Here is a 20,155-nt window from a genome sequence, read left to right on the forward strand (position 1 = left end):
CCAGGGGTGGCACATTTTGAGGTTTAGGAAGACCCGGAGTCCAGGGGGAGAAAGAGGCCGATGTTTTGGCCTTTGCTTCCCTGATAGCCCAGCGACGAATACTATTGGCATGGAGGGACTCAAAGCCCCCGAAGACTGAGCTTGCGGACATGTCAAGTTTCCTGGGTATGGAAAAAATTAAGTTCGCCTTGAGGGGATCTGTACAGGGGTTCGCCCGAAGGTGGCAACCATTTATTGACTTCTTTGCGGGAGAGTGAGCGTCAGCAAAAGGGGGGGGGGTAGAGTAGGTGGATAAATTGGCGGGTAGTACCGGTGGGAGAGGAGCGGGCTTGTGCAGTATGTTACGATTGAAGTATTGAATGTACGTGGATGTTTGCACATTTTTGCCTTTTTTGCTTTCTTTCTGTTGATGTCTGTAACTGTTTACAAAGCCAAAAACTACCTCAATAAAACTGTTTATTAAAAAAAAAATTCTGATTTTCTATTCTTACGACCAAAGTAAATGACTTCACACTTCCCCACTTTATACTCTTTCTGCCCTCTGGATGCCCATTTATTTAATATATCTTTATCTCTTTGCAGCCTCACTGTGTCCTCCCCACAGCTTTACCTTCCCAGATAGCTTAGTGTATAATCAACAAACTTTGATACATTACACTGCCTCTTCATCTTTCTGGAAAACTCCACAGCGGAGTGAGATGTAGTAAGAGACCCTGCGACGTATCTTCCCTATAGCAAAATCAGGTACTTTGTGGCAATAGTATTGGAATTTTTATAGATTAAATATCTATATGGAATGTTGCCTAAAGGGGTGTTTGTTGGCAAGTCTCAGCAAGTAGAAATATTTGGCGCGAATGTTCTGCAAGACTACTTTTAACTGTGCAAATGTAGTCTTGTTTTTTGTTATTAATGAAGTTTTAATTTTCCATTTAAAATTTCCAAACGTGTCATTGGAATTTGTGACTCCTGACTTTTTGTATAAGATACAAATTGAAATTATGAAAGCTTGCCAAATTCCCCTTTGGAATTTGGTTAGGACGGCAATCACCACCTGTCAGATCACAACAAATTGCACACATGCTCTGCGTGCATTTCTTTCCAGCATTGCAGATTGATGAGCGTTTTTATTGAGAGGAGGCCAATCATAAGCCAAACGCTATCTAGTTTTACATGTAATATATGAATAACAGAAATTTAAAAGTTAATCCGATAGGAATTGCACAACATGCCTCAAGGCACAGGCGCCAATAAGAAATGTTACAGTACACATCATGAGATAAGTGCAGCCACCGTGAGAAACGTCCATGAAACTATTCAGCTTTAAACTTACAAAGAGTGAAAATTCAAACTTAATTCAACAAGTAATTTCAGACCCTTCCTTAGCTTTCTGTGCCCATGGATTGACCAGCTGTAACCAGCTGACCATTTGTAACAAAGTAGACGAACTAATGGCACAGATCATCGTGAATGATTATGATGTGGTAGGCATCACAGAGACATGGCTGCAGGGGGTTCAGGACTGGCAGTTAAACATCCAAGGATATACAACCTATCGAAAAGACAGGGAGGTGGGCCGAGGGGGTGGGGTTGCCTTGTTAGTTAAGAACAAAATTAAATCTATGGCACTAAACGACATAGGGTTGGATGATGTGGAGTCTGTGTGGGTAGAATTGAGGAACCACAAAGGCAAAAAAACCATAATGGGAGTTATGTACAGACCTCCTAACAGTGGTCAGGACCAGGGGCGCAACATGTACCGGGAAATAGAAAAGGCATGTCAGAAAGGCAAGGTCACGGTGATCATGGGGGACTTCAATATGCAGGTGGCTTGGGTAAATAACGAAGCCAGTGGATCCAAAGAAAAGGAATTCATGGAATGCTTACAAGATGGCTTTTTGGAACAGCTTGTCATGGAGCCCACAAGGGAGCAGGCTATTCTGGACCTAGTGCTATGTAATGAACCAGACTTTATAAAAGATCTTAAAGTAAGGGAACACTTAGGAAGCAGCGATCATAATATGGTTGAGTTCAGTCTGCAGTTTGAAAGAGAGAAGGCAAAATCGGATGTAATGGTGTTACAGTTAAATAAAGGTAATTACGAGGGCATGAGAGAGGAACTGGCGAAAATCGACTGGAAGCAGACCCTAGTGGGGAAGACAGTAGAGCAAAAATGGCAGGAGTTTGTATGCATAATTGAGGACACTGTACAGAGGTTCATCCCCAAGAAAAGAAAGATTATCCGGGGAGGGATTAGACAGCCATGGCTGACAAAGGAGGTCAGGAAATGTATCAAAGAAAAAGAGAGATCCTATAAAGTGGCCAAAAGCACTGGGAAATCAGAAGATTGGGAAGGCTACAAAAACAAACAGAGGTTAACAAAGAGACAAATAAGGAAGGAGAGGATCAAATATGAAGGCAGGCTAGCCAGTAATATAAGAAATGATAGCAAAAGTTTCTTTCAATACATAAGAAACAAACGACAGGCCAAAGTAGACATTGGGCCAATTCAAACTGATTCCGGAAGGCTAGTGATGGGAGACGAGGAAATGGCTGGAGAACTTAATAAGTACTTTGCGTCTGTCTTCACAGTGGAAGGCATGAGTAATATCCCAAAAATTATAGAGGGTCAGGGGGCTGAGTTGAGTATGGTTGCCATTACAAAAGAGATGGTGCTAAAAAAGCTAAAAGGTCTTAAAATTGACAAATCTCCTGGCCCCGATGGGCTACACCCTAGAGTTCTGAGAGAGGTGGCTGAAGAAATAGCGGAAGCGTTGGTTGAGATCTTTCAAAAATCACTGGAGTCAGGGAAAGTCCCGGACGATTGGAAGATCGCTGTTGTAACCCCCTTGTTCAAGAAAGGATCAAGACAAAAGATGGAAAATTATAGGCCAATTAGCCTAACCTCGGTTGTTGGTAAAATTCTAGAATCGATCGTTAAGGATGAGATTTCTAAATTCTTGGAAGAGCAGGGTCGGATTAGAACAAGTCAACATGGATTTAGTAAGGGGAGGTCGTGCCTGACGAACCTGTTAGAATTCTTTGAGGAGGTAGGTTAGACCAGGGAAACCCAGTGGATGTGGTCTATCTGGATTTCCAAAAGGCCTTTGATAAGGTGCCACACAGGAGGCTGCTAAGTAAGGTGAGGGCCCATGGTGTTCGAGGTGAGCTACTGGCATGGGTTGAGGATTGGCTGTCTGACAGAAGGCAGAGAGTTGGGATAAAAGGTTATTTTTCGGAATGGCAGCCGGTGACCAGCGGTGTCCCACAGGGTTCAGTGTTGGGGCCGCAGCTGTTCACCATATATATTAATGATCTGGATGAAAGGACTGGGGGCATTCTAGCAAAGTTTGCCGATGATACGAAGTTAGGTGGTCAGGCAGGTAGTGCTGAGGAAGTGGGGAGGCTGCAGAAGGATCTAGACAGTTTGGGAGAGTGGTGCAGGAAATGGCTGATGCAATTCAACGTGAGAAAATGTGAGGTCTTGCACTTTGGAAAAAAGAATCCAAGCATAGACTACTTTCTAAACGGTGAGAAAATTCATAATGCCAAAGTACAAAGGGATCTGGGAGTGCTAGTCGAGGATTCCCTAAAGGTAAACATGCAGGTTGAATCTGTGATTAAGAAAGCGAATGCAATGTTGTCATTTATCTCAAGAGGGTTGGAATATAAAAGCAGCGATGTGCTACTGAGCCTTTATACGGCTCTGTTCAGGCCCCATTTGGAGTACTGTGTCCAGTTTTGGGCCCCACATCTCAGGAAGGACATACTGGCACTGGAGCGTGTCCAGCGGAGATTCACACGGATGATCCCTGGAATGGCGGGTCTAACATATGATGAACGGCTGAGGATCCTGGGATTGTATTCATTGGAGTTTAGAAGGTTAAGGGGAGATCTAATAGAAACTTACAAGATAATACATGGCTTAGAAAGGGTGGACGCAAAGAAACTGTTTCCGTTAGGCGAGGAGACGAGGACCCGTGGGCACAGCCTTAGAATTAGAGGGGGTAAATTCAGAACAGAAATGCGGAGACATTTCTTCAGCCAGAGAGTGATGGGCCTGTGGAATTCATTGCCGCGGAGTGCAGTGGAGGCCGGGACGCTAAATGGCTTCAAGGCAGAGATAGATAAATTCTTGATGTTGCGAGGAATTAAGGGCTACGGGGAGAATGCTGGTAGGTGGAGTTGAAATGCCCATCAGCCATGATTGAATGGCGGAGTGGACTCGATGGGCCAAATGGCCTTACTTCCACTCCTATGTCTTATGACAATCCTATTATGGCCATCCAAGTGTAAGCTTTCCTGATGGGTGAGCACCACAACCCTCACCCCACCCTTCCCATCCATATTTCTACCCAGAATTAAGCCATCCTAACCCACCCCATTATATGTGACTGTCATAGAAATGTCTTAAACTGCAGTCAGGCAAGCTTATGAGATACGAGGAAGAAAAACCCTCTCCAGCTGTTTCATCTGGATCTAACTCCAGAAGGATGAATACCGTAACCTGAATCTATCTTACTGGCAATATTGTAATAAAACTTCATCTAAAATCTTTCCAAAACCTTCAGCTTCCAGGTGCAACACAATGTGGCAGTACACAGTTCTACAAAAACAAAAGCTGGCAGTAAGCAAGGGGCCTTCATGAAAAGAATCCCATCCCCTCAATACTGGCATCCGCAACCAAATGGCTCAAGGTTAATAACCTCTGACCTATCCGGCGATAAGAAAAGGACAGTAAAAACATATTAAATTCCAAGTTCAAAACCAAGGGACCAAGTAAAGTTACCTCTTTTTACACAATTCAAGGGTTAAATGCCTGGGGGTTAGAGTATGATTGACTGCAGTGATCATGGTTTTCTTTTTAAATAAGATTCTGTTTTGCAGGACCTGGAATTTTTAGCAGCCAGGAGGTGAAATTGACCAAGAGAAATGGGATTTTCAGTCTGGGCTAATGCACTATGGTTTGACTGGGGACAGTCCCTGGGGAGTTGTCCTTTCAGTCCCTGGAAGGTGAATTTGTTTTTCAGCTTGGGGAGATGATGTTTGTGTTGGGTGGAGCTAAGGGAGAGACACATTTTGAGAAAGCTTTTGGAGAGAAGAGTTGACGTTTGATCTGGCAATCCTTGTTTTTTTTTCTAGCCAACAAATAAAGGCAGATTTCTTTCCCAGTAGGATAGGTTTTTTTTTTTTAAAAAAGGGTAATAATATTTACAAACAGAGCAGTCTTGTCTGAAGACAAGCAAGAGGCTGAAACAATCCACTTTTCTTTGTTCTTTGAAGCAGCTATTTGAAGCTATTCGGTCAGAGTTTGAAGGGGTTCAAACAAGAGTCAGAATTGGTTCTGTAAAGCAACAAAGCAAAGCGACAAAGCAAAGCTGATTAGAATGTCCGGCAGCAGCACACCCCTCCCCTATGAACTCAATGCATTCTTTGCTCGGTTCAAGCAGGAAACCATCAAACCGTTGTCAACTTTTCCCAAAGATATGGGTGTCTAAAACTAGAGGGTATAGGTTTAAGGTAAAAGAGGAGAGATACAAAAATGGCCCAGAGCGGCAATTTTTTCACACAGAGGGTGGCAAGTGTCTGGAACAAGCTGCCAGAGGCAGTAGTCTTTTAAAAAGCATTTAGACAGTTATATGGGAAAGCTGGGTATAGAGGGTGATGGGCCAAATGTGGGCAATTGGGATTGGCTTAGTTGTAAAAACTGGGTGGCATGGACAAGTTGGCCGAAGGGCCTGTTTTCATGCTGTAAACCTCTGACTCTATAACTGCTCCAGCAGCCTCAGATACACCCTCACGTACCGTCACAGTTTCCGAAATCAGATAGGCCTTCTTGAAAGTGAATCCTCCGAAAGCGATGGATCCTGATCGGGATCGCTGGTCATGCACTCACATCCTGTGTGGATCAACTGACAAATGTGTTCGCTGATATCTTCAACCTCTCCTACTCCCTTCCAAGGAGACCACCATCATACCAGTGCCAAAGAAGAACCAGGAAATGTGCCTCAATGACTACCGTACGGTGACCTTGACATCGATCATTATAAAGTGCTTCGAGAGGTTGGTATTGAGACACATCAACTCCATACTCCCAGAATGCAATGCCTCGATCCACTGCAATTCACATACCGCCACAACTGGTCTACGGCAGTAGCCATCTCACTGGCCCTACACTCATCCCTGGAGCATCCCGGCAATGAGGACTCCTACGTCAAATTCCTAATCATTGACTACAGCTCTATCTTAAACACCATAATCCCAGCCAAGCTCATAGCCAAGCTCCGAAAAGTAGGGCTTGGCTCCCCCCTTTGCAATTGGATCCTCGACTTCCTGACTCACAGACTGCAATCAGCAAGGATAAACAACAACAGCTCCTCCATAACAGTCCTCAATACCGGGGCCCCACAAGGCTGTGCACATCGCCCCATACTATACTCCTTATACACACACAATTGTATAGCAAAATTTGGCTCCAATTCCATCTACAGGTTTGCTGATGGCATGATCGTAAGGGGTTGGATCTCAAACAACGATGAGGCAGAGTACAGGAGGGAGATAGAGAACCTAGGAGTGGTGTAACAAAAACAATTTTTCTCTCAATGTCAGCAAAAATAAAGAGCTGATCATTGACTTCAGGAAGCAAAGTATCGTCCACACCCCTGTCTGCATCAATGGTGCCGAGGTGGAGAGGGTTGACAGCTTCAAATTCCTAGGTGTGCCCATCACCAACAATCTGCCCTGGTCCACCCACGTTGACGCTACAACCAAGAAAGCCCAACAGCACCTAAACTGCCTCAGGAATCTAAGGAAATTTGGCATGTTCACACTAACTCCTACCGATTTTTACAGACACACCATAGAAAGCATCCGATCTGGCTGCATCACAGCCTGATATGGTAACTGCTGAGCCCAAGACTGCAAGAAACTACAGAGAGTTATGAACCACACCCCAGTGCATCACGCAAACCCACCTCCCATTCACTGACTCGGTCTACACCTCCCGCTGCCTTGGGAAAGCGGGCAGCATAATCAAAGACCCCTCCCACCCAGCTTACTCACTCTTCCAACTTCTCCCACCCGAGCAGGATATACAAAATCTGAGAACATGCACCAACAGGTTCAAATACAGCTTCTTCCCCGCTGTTACCAAACTCCTGAATGATCCTCTTATAGACTGTTCTGATCTATTCACACATCTTCTTTACTGATTAGTACTGCAATTTGTATGCTCACCAGTTGCCTGTGGCTATGTATTTATGTATGTCCGAAGTGTTTTATTTCCCCCCCACGTATGGAATGATCTCGCTCAACTTTGCGTAGACAATAAAACAAATCCAATACAATTATTACTTTATGTCATGCTGTTTTTTTAGCTGGATTGCGAGCTGTATGTTTCTTTTCATGCTGTTTAATGGGAAATTTAGTAGTAGTGTTTAAGGGGTAATGTAAGCTGTTCTTGTTGGGAGTGAAGTTAAAGAGTTTAATATTGTAATCATAATAAAGTTGCTTTAAATACCAAATCCCTATTTCTTCCTGCAAACAGTCCTGGAGCGAATCATTCTTTCTGCACAGTCTTACAAAATAAACTAAAATACTCGGGTTTCGGTTCAGTATCCTAGCCACTGCTGGGGTCTGGTCTGAGACCGTAATATAATTACCACCCTATTGGTCTACTCTTAAATCAACGATAAAGTGATGGGAGGGGTCATCACAGCATGAACAAGCGGCACTTGCTTCGAAATAAACTGCTCACTGACGCAGAGTTTGAGTCCCGCCAGGGTCACTCAGCACCTAATCTCATTATAACTTTGGTTCAAACATGGACAAAAGAACTGAATGCCAGAGGTGAGATGAGAGTGACTACACTGGACATCACGGCAGCATTTAACCGAGTATGCATCAAGGAGCCCCAGCAATAATGCAGTCAATGGGACCTGGCACGAAGGAAGATGATGGTGGTGGTTGGAGGTCAATCATCGGAGTTCCAGGACATCACTGCAAGAGCTCCTCAGGGTAGTTTCCTCAGCCCAACTATCTTCAGCTGCTTCATCAATGACCTTCCTTCCACCAGAAGGTCGGAAATAGGGATGTTCACTGATGGCTGCGCAATGTTCAGCACCATTCACAACTCCTTAGCAGGCCATGCCCAAACGTGGCAAGACCTGAACAATATCCAGACTTAGGCTGACAAGTGGGCAAGTAACAGTCACACCACACAAGTGCCAGGCAATAACCATCTCCAACAAGAGAGAATCTAACCATCGCCCCTTGACATTTACTGGCATTACACCATCAACATCTTCGGGGTTACCATTGACCAGAAACTAAACTGGACTAGCAAATAAATACTGTGGCGAGAAGAGCAGATCCGAGGCTCTTGATTCACCTCTGGACCCCAGCCCCCCCAAAACCTATCCACCACCTACAAGGCACAAATCTGAAGTGCGATGGAATACTCCCCATTTGTCTGGATGAGCGCAGCTCCAAGAACACTCAAGAAGCTCGACATCATCTAGCACATCGCCACCCACTTGATTGGGTACTCCTTCCACAAACATTCATTCCCTCCACCACCAACGCACAGTAGCAGCTGTATGTACCAACTACAAGGTGCACTGCAGGAACTCGCCAAGGCTCCTTCGGCAGCACCCTCCAAACCAGGATGGCTACCATCTAGAAGGACAAGTGCAGCAGACACATGGGAACACCACCACCTGGAGGTTCCCCAAGTGATTCACCATCCGAACTTGGAAATATAGCGCCGTTCCTTCATTGTGCCTCGGTCAAAATCCTGGAACTCTCTCCCCAACTACATGGAGGGCAACAGTTCAAGACGACAGCTCACCTTCTCAAGGACAATTAGGGACGGTCAATAAATGATGGCCTCGTCAGCGACACCCACATCCCGCAAATTAATTTTCAAAAAGCACAATATTGAAGGCTGCTGTTCAGCTCCTTGTGTCTGCGCACATCAACATGTGGTGTTAGAGGTTGCTACTTGACTGCTTTGCACTGCATTTTCGCACATCACACCCACTAAAGTGGAACCATGGTATCAAGCAAGAAGAGCAACAACCCAGTTCAAACTTAAAACTGTTAGATTGCAGGGCAGACAAATAATTGTGCTGCAGTTGGGAGGATTCAAAATATCAGTGTGTTTGAAATTGGAGGAAGTTCTATAACACAGCATGGGCAGATGCCCAAAAATAACAAATGTGCAAAAGGAAACCCTAGCAAGTGGCGGCAATTATATAATAATAATAATATTGTCACAAGTAGGCTTCAATGAATCCCCTAGTCACCACATTCTGGTGACTGTTCAGGGAGGCCGGTACAGGAATTGAACCCGCGCTGCTGGCCTTGTTCTGCATTACAAGCCAGCTGTTTAGCCCACTGTGCAAAACCAGCCTCTTGGACGTCAATGAGTATTGCCAGAATGGACTATTTCTCGAGGGTCTATCCGAATCTTTGCCCTGAAAGAAGCAAGAAAATTAGGCATCGCGATTTCAAAGACAGCCCTGGACGGTGTACATAAATTATGAAAAGTAACAATTTTGTACTGTGTCAGAATACTAAGATTTCACAGCGTCTGGCAGCTGTTGTGTTTCAGCCGTTTATCAAACATTGACAAAAGAAGGGATACAGATTGTCTTGTGTTGGGAACATGGATAAGACTCCATCGATTTTTACATGCGAGCCAGTCAAAACTTGTGCAAAGTTGGAGTGAAAACAGTGGTAGCGAATTCAACAAGCTATCAAAAAAAACACAATGTAATTGTATCAGTGGCTTTTGTTTTTGATTAATTTGATCAATTTAAGGTACACAAATTAATTTCTGTCTCCGTGGAGGTTATTTATAAATAAAAATTCATTCATAAAAATATATTTAGTCTTGTTTTGCGCTACGTTTGGGGGCAGAGTGGCGGGAGCAGTTCCAGATCTGGTGGTTCCGTGATAGCAAGACGATGGGAGAGGGTGGATTTCAATTGCTCAAAAACATTATTTGAGTAAAACCGAACCCCTGGTGGGGTTGGAGGGGGGAGGGCCATTTTGGTGATCGATTAGAAGATTCTGGATAAAGATACGGTGTCATTGGAGGGGGTTAAGGCCCAGTGGGGGGAGTTAGGGGAGGGGTGCAGGAGGGGGGGGGGGGGGGGGGGTTGTGGTGCAAGGTGTTGCAGAGGGTGAACGCCTCAACCTTGTGCACGAGACTCGGGTTAATTAAAGGTGGTGCATAGGGTGCACCTGACGAGGCCATGGTTGAGCCGGCTGTTTGAGGGGGTGGAGGACACTTGTGTGGTGTAGGGAGAGGCCTGGACAAACATGCACATATGTTCTGGTCCTGTCCAAAGTTTTGGGGTTCTTTCTTCAGCACTATGTTGGCGATCGTGCATTTGGACTCAGAGCCCAGTCCCCTAGGGGCCATATTTGGGGCAGAAGACCTGCCAGAGAAGATGGGGGCGGGCAGATGTTTTAGCCTTCACCTCGCTGATTGTTCGCAGGCGGGTTCTGTTGGAGTGGATGTTAGCTTCTCCACCTTGTGCCTCTGTGTGGCGGGGGACCGAATAGAGTTTCTGTACCTTGAGACGGTTAAGTTCACCTTCAGGGGGACTATTGAGGGGTTTTAAAAGATGGAATCTGTGTATTTAATATAAATTTAGAGTACCCAATTAAGGGGAAATTTTAGCATGGCCATTTCACTTAACCTGCTCATCATTTTGGGTTGTGGGGGGCGAGACCCACACAGACATGAGGAGAATGCGCAAACTCCACACGGATAGTGACCCGGGGCAGTGCTAAACAGTGCGCCACCGTGCCACCCGAGATGGAATATGTTTATTCTTCACTTTGAAGAGTTGGTTACCATCCGTTGCTAAAGTGGTGAGGGCGGGGTTGATTGTCGAGAAAAATATCAAGTTGCTGCTTCGCCCGAGAGCTGCATTGGTTTCCCGAATGAAAATGTTATAAAAGTTGAATTCCCCTTTCCCATAATCACACACTTGTATTCTCCAGATAGTACTGCAATGTGCTTCAGAAGATAATTGGCAAAAGAAACGAGTGTGAGAATGAGGAGAAGTTGTGTTTTTTTTAAGCACACATTGTTATAATTGGCAGCCTGAAAGAGAGGCGCCAATTGGTTCATAATAGCTTTGAAAGGGGAATTGGATATATACTTCAAGGAAATATTTGAAGAGCTATGAGTGGAATTCATTAGATAGTTCTTACAAAGGCATGGGCACTTGCCCTCTGAATGACCATGTTTAGCATTGTATGGTCCCAAGATAAATAAGGGGAAAACCTATATTCTAGTAATAACACATCAATCACAGACAATGATTTTTCAATTTATTTTCTTCAAAAATGCGCAGCACCTAAAATTGAACCATGCACGGCTTAGAGCAATTTTCTGTCCTACGGGCAAGTCACCTTTTTTTACTTACAAGAAATACCGATGTTGAAACCAAAAAATCTAGTACCTTATTGAACGGATGGAACAAGTTGGTATCAACAATGTAAATGCTGATGAACCAGTACTGCAAGCACAATCAGTGCTACACTTCAAGCGAGGCTCACAGCTAATACCAGCAAATCGTAATCAGTGGAAAAACTGTTCCACCCAAGATGACTCATGTAATTTAAGAGACAGAATGCAAGCATTACTTAAATTATAAAACACTTACCCCACCCTAGATGCATTTCTGCTCCATCAAGTACAGGAAGAATGAGCAATAGAAGTCAGCACTCAACAATGAAACCCAAGGATTCAGAACTCCTTCATGCAAAGGAATTGAATGCCACAAAACACTAACAGGTGGATCTTTGGCGATAAAAATGATCACATTGTGTGTTTCGTTTTAGAAATATTTTGTGCTTGCTGGGTTTACAGCTCTTTTGCAGATCTGATATTCCAGTGTTATTTTTTCAGCAGATGCAGACCAACTCCAATTTACTTTCAACAATAAATGCCCCGCTCAGCCTCAAATCAACCCCTCTCTTGTGCATATTTAGCTTTCTTCAGGTTTGTTCTTCTCAAATTCTCCCATACCTTTTTCAGGACTCCTCTATTTTTCCTTTCTTTTTTCTTGTCCTATAATTTTGCTGTGAATGATGGCTGCACAGGTGCCCCCAGTCCACAGCAGCTGACCATAAGGACCATTTTACTAATAAGTTTATTCTACGAACCTGGGCAACGAATACTGGAGGTTATTTGATCTGATATTTTTGCAGAGATGGGACAGCACGGTGGCGCAGTGGGTTAGCCCTGCAGCCTCACAACGCCAAGGTCCCAGGTTCGATCCCGGCTCTGGGTCACTGTCCGTGTGGAGTTTTCACATTCTCCCCGTGTTTGGCTGGGTTTCGCCCCTCCACAACCCAAAGATGTGCAGGGTAGGTGGATTGGCCACACTAAATTGCAAAAATGAATTGGGTACTCTAAATTTATAATTAAAAAATATATATATTTTTGCAGAGACTGACCACTGGATATTCACGCACGTGCATTATCCATTAGGAGCAAGAGCACATCCAATTCCCACCTCTTTCTCCAATCCACTGACAGCAAAGCTAATTGCAATGCCACTAGAATAAGGCAATTCAGACTGGTGTTAAATCTGTAACCTGGCTTGTATGCTCAGGATCACACCATATGGTGCTTTTACTCAGAAAAGCTGAAAATGAGTATTTGAAGAGAAAAAAATTATTTTCTAAGATCCATGCAATTTTTAGAATAATCATGCTTCAAAATGAAAAATTAAACAAAGCTGAGAATTGTCTCAGGCAACTTAGATTTGGATTTATCGTCACGTGTACCGACGTACACGTCACATGTACCGAGGTACAGTGAAAAGCGTTGTTCTGCATTCAGTCCAGAGAGATTGTTCCATACAAAAAACATACGACATTAAAGATACAATGTGAAAACCATAGACAGTCATTGGGTGAAGCACACGGAGTGTGGTACTACTCAGTAGAGAAGGTGTGTGAAGAGATCAGTTCAGTCCACAAGAGGGTTGTTCTGGAGTCTGGTAACAGCGGGGAAGAAGCTGTTTGTGAACATGTTATGTGCATGTTCTTAGACTTTTGTATCTCCTGATGTTGAAGGAGGTTGGAAGAGAGAATAACCCGGGTGGGATGCGTCTTTGATTATGCTGCCTGCTTTCCCAAGGCAGCGGGAGGTGTAGACAGTGTCAATGGATGTGAGGCAGTTTTGTGTGATGGACTCGGCTGTGTTCACGACTCACTGTAGTTTCTTACGGTCTTGGGCTGAGCAGTTGTCATACCAGACTGTAATGTAGCCAGATAGGATGCTTTCTATGGTGCATCTATAAAAATGGGCAAGAGTCAATGTGGACCTGCTGAATTCCCGAGGAAGTATAGATGCTGTTGTGCTTGTTTGATCGAAACGACGACATGGATGGACCAGGACAGATTGTTGGTGATGTGCACACCTCGGAATTTGAAGCCGTCAACCATCTCCACTTCGGCACCATTGATGCAGACAGGGGTGTGTATGATACTTTGCTTCCTGAAGTCAATGACCAGCTCTTTAGTTTTGCTGACATTGAGGGAAGAGATTGTTTTCGTTACACCACTCCATTAGGTTCTCTATCGCCCTCCTATACTCTGACTCATCGTTGTTCGCCACCCGACCCACTAAGGTCATATCATTAGCAAACCTGCAGATGTGGTTGGAGCCAAATTTTGGCACACAGTTGATGTCAAGGCCAACAAACTTTAGTCGTTGAGGCACGTTGTACGGTTCTTCTTTGGCACCAGTTTGATAATGGTCTTCTTGATGCAGGTGGGAACCTTGGAACAGAGTAGGGAGAAGTTGAAGATGTCCGTGAACACACCCACCAGTTGGTTTGCGCAGGATCTGAGTGCATGACCAGGGACTCTGTCAGGACCCGTCGCTTTCCAAGGGTTCACTTTCAAGAAGGCCGATCTGACTTCAGCAGATGTGACTGTAGGTGTAGGTACACCCGAGGCTGCTGGGGCAGTTAACAACTCTTTGTTGGTTTCCTGCTCAAAACAAGCATAGAATGCATTGCATTCATCGGGAAGGGGTGTGCTACTGCAAGAGATTCTACTCCGCTTTGCTTTGTAGCCCATTATGTTGTTTTAGCTGTGACCAACTAGACTCTGTATCATTAGTCTGTGACTCTAACTTATTCTGGTATGCCTTATAAAGAAATCACTTAGCCAGACGATCTATATAGGTTGAGTGGTGCTGCAACAGTTTATGAATCAGCAATTGGATAAAATAATCTGAACACTAAAATTCCTGAACATCTGTTTATTGTGAGAGAAAACAAATTTAATGAGGCTGGAAAAGATACAACAACCTGGGGTGCGTTATCCAGACCTAGTAAATTATAACTGTCAGGATTTTTTTACGACCAAGAAATCACAACAGCGCCTATACTTTCTCAGGAACCTAAAGAAATTCAGCATGTCCACATTGACTTTTACCAATTTCTACACATGCACCATAGAAAGCTATCTGGCTGCATCACAGTCCAAGACCGTAGGAAACTACAGAGTCCATCACGCGAACCCACCTCCCATCCATAGACTCGGACTACATCTCCACTGCTTTGGGAAAGCGGACAGCAAAATCAAAGGCTCCTCCCACCTGGGTTATTCACTCTTCCAATTTCTTCCATTGGGCAGGAGATAGAAAAGTCTGAGAACAAGCACTAAGATTCAAAAACAGCTTCTTTCCCTGCTGTTACCAGACTGCTGAACGACCCTCTTATGAGCCGATCAGATCTCTTCACACATCTCCACTGAATAGTACTGCACTCCTGAAAGCTTCAACCGATGCCTGTGTCTATGTATTTACGTACGCCCTATGTTTTTTTTCATGTATGGAATGACCTATCTGGACTGTATGCAGAACAATACTTTTCACTGTAGCTCAGTATACGTGACAATAAAACAAATACAATACACTTTATTGTAACCCTGAACCAATCAACACTAATAATGGACTCGAAATGCCAACTCTGTTTCTCTCTCCACAGATGCTGAAAGACCTGCTGGGTTTACCCAGCATTTTCCATTTTTATAATTAATAGCAAGCTATTTCAATATTGTACCTTCAATAAACTTGAATATGAGAGAACACGTAATGATTCACCTTTATCCAAGTATGCAAGTTAGCTTACTTACTACCAATGCATAATTGGCGGCTTCTTAGTTTGATTTCAGAGTTACAATTGCAAATCAGTCTTGAGATTCAAGCAGCTTTTATACATGTTTCTGTAAGTAAGGAAAACAAAACTCACTTCACACAGATCCAACGAAGAATAGTGAAAAAGTATTTGAACAACTCTTTGGGACACACAGGGGAGGCGGTGGCAGAGTGGTATAGTCACTGGATCAGTAAACCAGAAATCCAGGGTAATATTCTGGGGACGCTGGGTTCGAATCTCACCACTGCAGATGGTGAAATTTGAATTCAATAAAAATCTGGAATTAAAGCCTAATGATGACTATGACCAAAGGTTAACAAGAGGCACAACGTTGAAATTACCCCTCAAATCAGCATCCACTTTATGGGCCTTCAACAGTGCAAGTTTTCTATACTTATGGTAATGGAATGTAGCAGGAGTGGCCCAAGGAACAACTGTTCCATCACTGCCATCCAGAGGTCAGAGGCTCAGAATCCTGTGTAGAGTAACTCATCTCCTGACTCCCCAAAGTCCGTCCACCATCTGCAAGGTACTCAGGAGTGTGATGGAACACTCTCCACTTGCCTGGGTGAGTGCAGCTCCAACAACACAAGAAGCTTGACACTTGCAAGCAAGGCCAAAGCAACCCCCTGATTGGCACACCAACCAGCATCTTAAAAAATTTACACCCTCCATCGCCGAAACAACGGCAATAGTGTGTAGCAGCTACAAGAAGCACTGCAGTAACTCATCAAGGCTCCTTCAACAGTACATGCTAAACCCGTAACCTCTACCATCTAGGAGGACAAGGCCAGCAGGTGTATGGGACCACCTGCACGGTCTCCTGCAAGCCACACACCACCTTAACTTGCAACTATAATTAACTTCCCTTCGCTATTGCTGGGTGAAAATCCTGCAGCTCCATTCCTAATAATCATTGTGGATGGACTGCAGTGGTTCAAGAAGATGGCTCACCACCACCTCCTCCAAAGGCAATTGGATGGGCAATAAATGTTGACCCAGCCAGCAACATCCATATCCCGTGAAAGGATATATGCAAAACACAAGAGCGTAAAAAGTGTCAATATTCTGGATATAAACACATTGTACATGTAAATAATATTAATTATAACAATCTTTATTATCACAAGTGGGCTTACATTAACACTGCAATGAAGTTACTGTGAAACGCCCCTAGTCACCACATTCCGACACCTATCGGGTACACGGCGGGGGGCAGGAGGGTGGTGGGGGGGACGACAGGAGGGTGGTGGGGGGGGGACAGGAGGGTGGTGGGGGGGGGGGGGAGAGACAAGGGGGACAGGAGGGGGGGGGGGGGGGGAACAGGAGGGTGGTGGGGGGGGACAGGAGGATGGTGGGGGGGGGGGACAGGAGGATGGTGGGGGGGGGGGACAGGAGGGTGGTGGGGGGGGGGACAGGAGGGTGGGGGGGGGGGAGGCAGGAGGGGGGGAGACAGGAGGGGGGGGGGAGAGACAGGAGGGGGGGGGAGGACAGGAGGGTGGTGGAGGACAGGAGGGTGGTGGAGGACAGGAGGGTGGTGGAGGACAGGAGGGTGGTGGAGGGACAGGAGGGTGGTGGAGGACAGGAGGGTGGTGGAGGACAGGAGGGTGGTGGAGGACAGGAGGGTGGTGGAGGACAGGAGGGTGGTGGAGGACAGGAGGGTGGTGGAGGACAGGAGGGTGGTGGAGGACAGGAGGGTGGTGGAGGACAGGAGGGTGGTGGAGGACAGGAGGGTGGTGGAGGACAGGAGGGTGGTGGAGGACAGGAGGGTGGTGGAGGACAGGAGGGTTGGTGGAGGACAGGAGGGTGGTGGAGGACAGGAGGGTGGTGGAGGACAGGAGGGTGGTGGAGGACAGGAGGGTGGTGGAGGACAGGAGGGTGGTGGAGGACAGGAGGGTGGTGGAGGACAGGAGGGTGGTGGAGGACAGGAGGGTGGTGGAGGACAGGAGGGTGGTGGAGGACAGGAGGGTGGTGGAGGACAGGAGGGTGGTGGAGGACAGGAGGGTGGTGGAGGACAGGAGGGTGGTGGAGGACAGGAGGGTGGTGGAGGACAGGAGGGTGGTGGAGGACAGGAGGGTGGTGGAGGACAGGAGGGTGGTGGAGGACAGGAGGGTGGTGGAGGACAGGAGGGTGGTGGAGGACAGGAGGGTGGTGGAGGACAGGAGGGTGGTGGAGGACAGGAGGGTGGTGGAGGACAGGAGGGTGGTGGAGGACAGGAGGGTGGTGGAGGACAGGAGGGTGGTGGAGGACAGGAGGGTGGTGGAGGACAGGAGGGTGGTGGAGGACAGGAGGGTGGTGGAGGACAGGAGGGTGGTGGAGGACAGGAGGGTGGTGGAGGACAGGCGGGTGGTGGAGGACAGGAGGGTGGTGGAGGACAGGAGGGTGGTGGAGGACAGGAGGGTGGTGGAGGACAGGAGGGTGGTGGAGGACAGGAGGGTGGTGGAGGACAGGAGGGTGGTGGAGGACAGGAGGGTGGTGGAGGACAGGAGGGTGGTGGAGGACAGGAGGGTGGTGGAGGACGGGGGAGACAGAAGGGTGGTGGGGGGGGGGGGAGACAGGAGGGTGGTGGGGGGGGGGGAGACAGGAGGGTGGTGGGGGGGGGGAGACAGGAGGGTGGTGGGGGGGGGAGACAGGAGGGTGGTGGGGGGGGGGGGGAGAGACAGGAGGGTGGTGGGGGGGGGAGACAGGAGGGTGGTGGGGGGGGAGACAGGAGGGTGGTGGGGGGGGGGGAGACAGGAGGGTGGTGAGGGGGGGGGAGACAGGAGGGTGGTGGGGGGGGGGGAGACAGGAGGGTGGTGAGGGGGGGGGGAGACAGGAGGGTGGTGGGGGGGGGAGACAGGAGGGTGGTGGGGGGGGGAGACAGGAGGGTGGTGGGGGGGGGGGAGAGACAGGAGGGTGGTGGGGGGGGGAGACAGGAGGGTGGTGGGGGGGGGAGACAGGAGGGTGGTGGGGGGGGGGAGACAGGAGGGTGGTGAGGGGGGGGAGACAGGAGGGTGGTGGGGGGGGAGACAGGAGGGTGGTGGGGGGGGGGAGACAGGAGGGTGGTGGGGGGGGAGACAGGAGGGTGGTGGGGGGGGGAGACAGGAGGGTGGTGGGGGGGGGGAGACAGGAGGGTGGTGGGGGGGGGGGAGACAGGAGGGTGGTGGGGGGGGGGAGACAGGAGGGTGGTGGGGGGGGGAGACAGGAGGGTGGTGAGGGGGGGGAGACAGGAGGGTGGTGGGGGGGGGAGACAGGAGGGTGGTGGGGGGGGAGACAGGAGGGTGGTGGGGGGGGAGACAGGAGGGTGGTGGAGGGGGGGGGGAGACAGGAGGGTGGTGGAGGGGGGGGAGACAGGAGGGTGGTGGAGGGGGGGGAGACAGGAGGGTGGTGGAGGGGGGGGGAGACAGGAGGGGGGTGGAGGGGGGGGGAGACAGGAGGGTGGTGGAGGGGGGGGGAGACAGGAGGGTGGTGGAGGGGGGGGAGACAGGAGGGTGGTGGAGGGGGGGGAGACAGGAGGGTGGTGGAGGGGGGGGGAGACAGGAGGGTGGTGGAGGGGGGGGGGGGACACAGGAGGGTGGTGGAGGGGGGGGGGGAGACAGGAGGGTGGTGGAGGGGGGGACAGGAGGGTGGGGGTGATGCACCCCTCTCTCTCTCTCACACACACACACACACACTCACTGACTGACTGACCTGACATACGGGCTGGCCGCCGCCAGCAGGTTCTTCTGCACCGGGATCTCCTGCCCCTCCACCACCAGCACCGCGTCGCAGAACAGCGGCTCCTCCCGAAAGGAGCTGAGGCTCTTGAGCAGCTTGTTGGCGTGTTGCGGGTCCAGCACCAGGGACACCGAGCCGCCTCCACTGCCCCCGCCACTCCCGCCGCCGGCGCCTCCTCGCTCGGCCGTCATCCTCACTCCCTGGCCTCACTCCTCCTGGCCGCACTCTCCCTCACTCCTCCTGGCCTCACTCTCCCTCACTCCTCCTGGCCTCACTCTCCCTCTCCCGCACTCCTCCTGGCCTCACTCTCCCTCTCCCGCACTCCTCCTGGCCTCACTCTCCCTCTCCCGCACTCCTCCTGGCCTCCCGCTCCCTCACTCCTCCTGGCCTCACTCTCACTCTCCCGCACTCCCCCTCTCCCTCACTCCTCCTGGCCTCACTCTCACTCTCCCGCACTCCCCCTCTCCCGCACTCCTCCTGGCCTCACTCAGGTTTCTCTGTCGCCGGCCTCGGCCCTCATCAAACCGCGACTACGGCTCCCGCCACCAGCCAAACCTCCCAGAAGGCGTTTCCTTCACAATCCTGCAGAGAGGTCACCTCCTCCCCGAAATTATTCCTGGTTGTTTTCTTGACTGCTGTCCATTCTTTGCACTTGTAACGTTTGTATTTTTATTTGATTTTCAGTATTTTTAAAATAATTTTTGCACACTTGGGTCTGTAAATCTGATCAACGGCGGACACTTGAGGATGATGCCATCTGCTGGTTGGCTAAACTGTTCTGGTATATTCCCAGTGTGTAATATCACTGGGGTCTAATAATCTTTATTGTCACAAATTGGCTTACATTGACACTGCAATGAAGTTACTGTGAAAAGCCCCTAGTTGCCACACTCCGGCGCCTGTTGGGCTACACAGAGGAAGAATTCAGAATGTCCAAATTATCTAACAGCACGTCTTTTGGAACTTGTGGGAGGAAACCGGAGCACTCGGAAGAAACCCACGCAGACACAGGGAGAACGTGCAGACTCCACACAGAAAGTGACACAACCCGGGAATCGAACCTAATATCCTGGAGTTGTGAAGCAACAGTGCTAACCAATGTGCTACCGTGCTATATCACCAGTGTGTAATATCGCCAGGGTGTAATATCCCCAGGGCGTTATATCGCCAGGGTCTAATATCACAGAGGTCTAATATTGTTATAGTGTAATATATCAGAAGTCCAATGTAGCCAGGGTCTAACATCACCAGGGTCCAATACC

General features: G+C 48.2%; 1 protein-coding gene across 1 annotated transcript in view; it reads right to left on the reverse strand.

Annotated features, from left to right (window-relative positions):
• The window catches only part of LOC119972019 (zinc finger and BTB domain-containing protein 7A-like), a 33,476-nt gene extending 14,353 nt beyond the window's left edge, over nucleotides 1-19,123 (reverse strand). The window contains exon 1 of the mRNA XM_038808440.1: nucleotides 18,867-19,123. Coding sequence (XP_038664368.1) covers nucleotides 18,867-19,084 — 218 coding nt within the window. The 5' untranslated portion in view covers nucleotides 19,085-19,123. The remainder of the gene's footprint in view (nucleotides 1-18,866) is intronic.
• Between the last annotated feature and the right edge of the window lie 1,032 nt (nucleotides 19,124-20,155).

This window comes from Scyliorhinus canicula, chromosome 9 (assembly GCF_902713615.1).
Source record: "Scyliorhinus canicula chromosome 9, sScyCan1.1, whole genome shotgun sequence".
Classification (NCBI taxonomy): domain Eukaryota; kingdom Metazoa; phylum Chordata; class Chondrichthyes; order Carcharhiniformes; family Scyliorhinidae; genus Scyliorhinus; species Scyliorhinus canicula.